Genomic DNA, 4,916 nt, shown 5'->3' with positions numbered 1-4,916 from the left:
AAAATCATCCGAATTCTGTGCACTGTGTGTATATGCCACGCTTTGCTAAATAATGGCAGTGTTAGCATGTAGTCAGTATACACAGACTGGGTTCCAATTCTAATTCTTGCTAATTGTGTGACAGACCTAAAGCAACAAGTCACTTAGGTTCAGTTTGCTCACCTGTGAACTCGGGTGGGTCATGGTTTCGCTCTCATAGCCTCGTTGGGAGACGATGCCAGTGAAGAGCGCCTGTCACACAGTAAGGGCACCAGAACTGGTAGTCCTTACTTATTATCGCTGTTTTTATTATTTTAATCCTCAGCTATCTTTATTATCCAACACTGGTCAATCTGAACAAGGTACGTCACCCAAGGAAGATGGTTTAAAAAATGATGATATAGATGTATGCTTTAGTCAACTGAAACTTGATGATGAAGGTCAGTATAAAAATGTCTTGTGTCATTGCCAGAAAACAAATCATAAGGTTTAAGATATCCCCAGTGCCCGTTCAGTAAATCAGAAAAATATTTTTAATTGACTGAATGGCAACATTCTGATTATGAATATTATGTTCTTTTTGCATGTACTTGACATCTTTAAGGTTATTTAATATATCTGATAATGCCAACAAATAATACAGGCTTTTCTTATGGGTCACATTTTCCAGTCTGAAAATTATTCTGTCCAATTTTTATCTCTAAATCGTGTGTAATATTTTTGGTTTTGTCCTCTATGAAAAGAGATTATCATTCCAAAAAGATCATTAATTCAATTTTTAATGACATAGATGCAGTACTGCTTAATCCCTTTTTAAAAACATTTACCGTTAGTCTGTATAGAAAAGTGAGTGTCTTTGATAAAGGATAATTTAAGAGTCAGAAAAGTAAGGCCAGGAATCAGTGTTAATTAAAGCAAAAGTGGAAAACAGATCGTGCAGACCGAAAAGCACTTTTTATTCAGGGACTGCTGAAAATCCCTTCTCAGAGAATCTTTATGCTTCACTTAATTCTCTTCTTTTGCTAATATTTATTTTTAAATTTATACATAAAATTAGTAATTGTCATGTTGATTCATTCTGAGAAGCTTTTTAGATAACTTCTCAGAGGGGTATTACATAATTCATAGCTACTTGTGTTCAATTTCTCAGATTGCAAAAATAATCAGGAATTAAGTGAAGACTGGTTTGATGCTAAGGAGAACCTGACAGGCGTTGACGTCTCAGGAATACAAGGGAATCAAACAGAACAGGATGGAGGGGATGCGAAGTGTGCTCTAGGTGAGTCCTGAACAGTTGACTCAGAAACCCTTACCTGACTCCTTCATACGGCAGTGCTTCTTGTCGTCTGTGTTCCTGGGAGTGACCGAGCTGTTTTAATATTTTATTCCTGTTTGTGGCTTTTCTTTATAAATAGAAAAAATGAGAAAATTAGCCATTTGGAGGTCAATTTTTTAAAAGAGTCAATCCATTTAAAATGTTCGTTTCAGAACAAGCTCCCCAGGTCCCTTGAGCAGGCTGGCCTGACAGATGACAGCAGCTTGGTCGGTTGCAGGACGTTTCCATCTTTAGGTCGTTCTTAATCACTGAAAATCGTGGAACTGTCCTCTAGTGTCTAATTATTGCCCTTCTGTCATTTCTAATGATATTCTGCTATTGTCTTCTACTTTCTCCGGAATACTTAGGAGGATTTTTCTTTTATGTTACATAATAGCAGTGGTTTATTGTTTTTTCCTACTCATATAAATAATGCTTGTTAAGATTTTTAAATAAAATGGTAAAGTATAAGAAAATTAAAATTACCTGAAGTGTCTCCAGCGTGCAAGAACCACTATCAGTATTTTTTACCATTCTTTGATGTATTTTATGCACATATTTAATACTCACGTACGGTTTTAAAATGAATGGCAAATCCTCCAGTTTTACTGTGACTTTTCTCCTTGTGTCTTCCTCCATGTGACTCACCACGTGCTGCGTGTTTTATTTGTTTGCTATGTAGACTGCCTTCCCACTAAACACGTCAGCTCGGGTCAGGTGTCTTTTCACGTTTGTTCACTGCCTATCCCCAGTGCCAGGCACAGCGTTCAGCCACGGGGTGTGTAGTAGACGTATCGTACTGAACTAGAGCTAGCGCAAGGTGAGGTGACGGGCAGGATGGACGCGTCTCGATTCTCATTCACCGCCCTTTCTACTCTACTGTAGCCCTCGCTCCCTCCTCACCCTAACGTAAAAATGTAAATTATCAATATAAATATTTAGTTTCCTTGTTTCCTCCAGAGAGCACATTATAAGCCAAAGAGATCAGCAAGTTAATCGAAGTTAATGGAGAAAGTTAGGTGTTGTCGTCTAGAGTTGAAAGATTCTGCCTGAATTCCAACACCATCACATGACCAGATTTGTGACCTAAACTCCTGGGGCCTCAATGTCGTTACCTGGGAAATGGAAATGGTAGCAATTGTACCTCAAAGAGTGGTCATGAGACTTACATGAGATGATGTATATAAAGTGCTTTGCGTAACTCAGTAAGGGTTAGGCTATTGTTGTCATGTAATAAAAAAATAAAAGTTACAAGTATCCCATTATATAAAAATTATAAAACATATAAATAAAAGCCACTTTAAGAATTCATTCAACAGATATGTATTATGTATCCCCGGGGTGCCAGGTATAGGTCTGATAGTGAATCCTTTTTTATTTCAGACCAGGTGCTCTTCAAAATAGAGACTGTGAAAATGCAGTCTTTTTATCAATTGAAAAAAAATATAATCCTGATACTAGTGATTTCCAAAGTAGTGCTCTCTCAAGTTATTTGTTCCTCCCCCTTTCTTTTATGTGCTGTTACCATTACCAAGAAGCTATGTGCCTGCTGTTGATATTCGTCTGACTTAAAGGTTTCCTTGGCGTGATTTTCCCTTCAGCAAAGGAATGTACATTGAGAGCCCTAGCCGGCATTAGTGTGTGTGTATGGGGTGGGGGCGGTGGTTAGGATCTCGCGTTCACCAGCGTCTAAGATAGCACTTCTCTGAACCAGAGATAGACGGCAGACACTTTCTTAGTTATGATGTAATTGATTACTCTGTTTAGGTGTTATTTTTGAGCTACAAGATCAATATTAGGTGATCCATTTTTGATCTACGAGAGACTTACTGTCAACCAATCCAGCCTCTTTGATTTTAAGAAGATATGTTTAAGGCCCAGAAATCTTAAAACTATATTCCAGGCTCTTGGTCTTCAATCTAGAGCTAATAATTGCTAATGACTTTATAATAAGCCTTATGATAGTAAAAATAAAATAAAATAACAATTTTCACATTTTCTTTTAAAACTCTTGTTACAATAATGGTCATCCACTATTGTATATTATCTTTTTCTGTAGCAGAAATAAGGCATGTCGAACCCTTACGAAGAGATAAAGGTTATTTGATACATGTTGGTGGTCTCTGCCCTTCAGTATCTGAGGTATGCCAGGATGTATACTTTGAGCTTCATTTTTAGATCTATTAAGTGTTTGTATTTCAATTATTTGTTTTTTTCTACCTCTTACCAACTTTTATTTCTCTTCTTTTAGGCTGATTTAAGGTTTCATTTTCAGAAATACCAAGTTTCTGACATTTCAATTTATGACTCTTCTACTAATTACAGGTATGTTTCCAAATTCAGTAACTACACATTCACTAGGTATCTGCTGTGTGCCAGAGGGTCTGTCCTGGATGTCAGCCACACGGTGCTGTAGTTAGGGCCGTACGCATGGGAGTCTCCCAGTCTCGTAGAGATACACACATCGACAGGTGGCTTCAGTCGTGAGTTGGGACTGTGCTCCTTCAGATCTTCCTCTCATTATACCTTTTAGCTTGTCACTAATGACACCTGGGGGAGTTTCCTAGGGCGGCAGAGGGCATCAGCGACGAGAGTGAGTGCACAGCTAAATGGCTTGGGCTGAGCCCTGGCTCCATAGTAGCTTGCTGAATAAATTTGGGCAAATCACTTAACCTTTCTGTACTTCAGACTCTATCTACAAGATATCTGTACCTTCACAGTATTGCTTATTGGTTAAATAAATAAGGCGGTGGGAATAAAGCCTGGCATGTAGCAGGTGCTCAGAGATTTTTGTTTTGTTATTTTTTATTGTAATTACTTCTCAGTAGATGTTTTCATGTTTTTAGGTAGATAGCTGTATCATCTACATATAGTTAGTCATATGTATGTTGCTACTTTCTGTTTTGTGACATTGCCAGGCTTGTCAGAGTAATGGTACTAGCTCAGTGGAAATGCCTTTCCTGCTTCGTCACTAAACATAATAACTGTTTATTTCAGATGTTAAAATCTTTATCAATTAAGAGAAGATTCCTTTTGTAGTTGAGGTTGAAATTTATTAAAAATAGGTGTTTAATTTTTTTAAAGTCATTTATGAGCATATGCTTTTTTTTCTGCTTTTATATTTTAGATATGCGTCTCTCGCTTTAAAAAAAAACCATGATGCAAAGATGGCTGTGAAAGAAATGAATGGGATAGAAATAAATGGAAAATCAGTAAATGTGCGGCTTGTTAAGACTCCTGGAGAATATACATCACCACTTTCCTCTAAAAATGGAAATAGAGGTAGTTTGAATAATTCGGAGAAAAGCGCCAGCAAAGAAGTCAACGCAGCTTCCTTCGTTTCTAGATTGCCCAGAACTAGGCCGAGGCAGCCAGGATCTGAGCAAGACAATGAGTTTGTCCATTTTGACCAGAAGGTTAGTTTTCTTGATAGATCCCTTAAATGGTCTATTGCAGTAAGTAACTTTGTAGAACAAATAAGTCAAACAGCCATCTCGGAGTGGGAATGAGAACGTCAGTCTGAATGATTTTAACCCGAGATCCACTCTGACCTGTGGTGCGCGGCCCCGGTTGCTCCTGCGGGGTGTAGATCTTCGTAGGCCCAGCTACAGAAAACTCTCCT

At 38.0% G+C, this 4,916-nt stretch overlaps 1 protein-coding gene across 1 annotated transcript in view; it reads left to right on the top strand.

Annotated features, from left to right (window-relative positions):
- RBM44 (RNA binding motif protein 44) overlaps positions 1-4,916 on the top strand; it is a 19,656-nt gene that overhangs the window by 8,461 nt on the left and 6,279 nt on the right. Inside the window, exons 6-10 of the mRNA XM_023525511.1 lie at positions 305-419; positions 1,130-1,258; positions 3,354-3,436; positions 3,546-3,619; positions 4,422-4,710. Of these exons, the coding sequence (XP_023381279.1) occupies positions 305-419; positions 1,130-1,258; positions 3,354-3,436; positions 3,546-3,619; positions 4,422-4,710 (690 nt within the window). The remainder of the gene's footprint in view (positions 1-304; positions 420-1,129; positions 1,259-3,353; positions 3,437-3,545; positions 3,620-4,421; positions 4,711-4,916) is intronic.

The sequence above is a fragment of the Pteropus vampyrus genome, unplaced genomic scaffold (assembly GCF_000151845.1).
Source record: "Pteropus vampyrus isolate Shadow unplaced genomic scaffold, Pvam_2.0 Scaffold567, whole genome shotgun sequence".
In the NCBI taxonomy this organism is placed as follows: domain Eukaryota; kingdom Metazoa; phylum Chordata; class Mammalia; order Chiroptera; family Pteropodidae; genus Pteropus; species Pteropus vampyrus.
The sequence above is the reverse complement of the archived record's forward strand: the minus strand, read 5'-3'. Positions and strand labels throughout refer to the sequence as shown.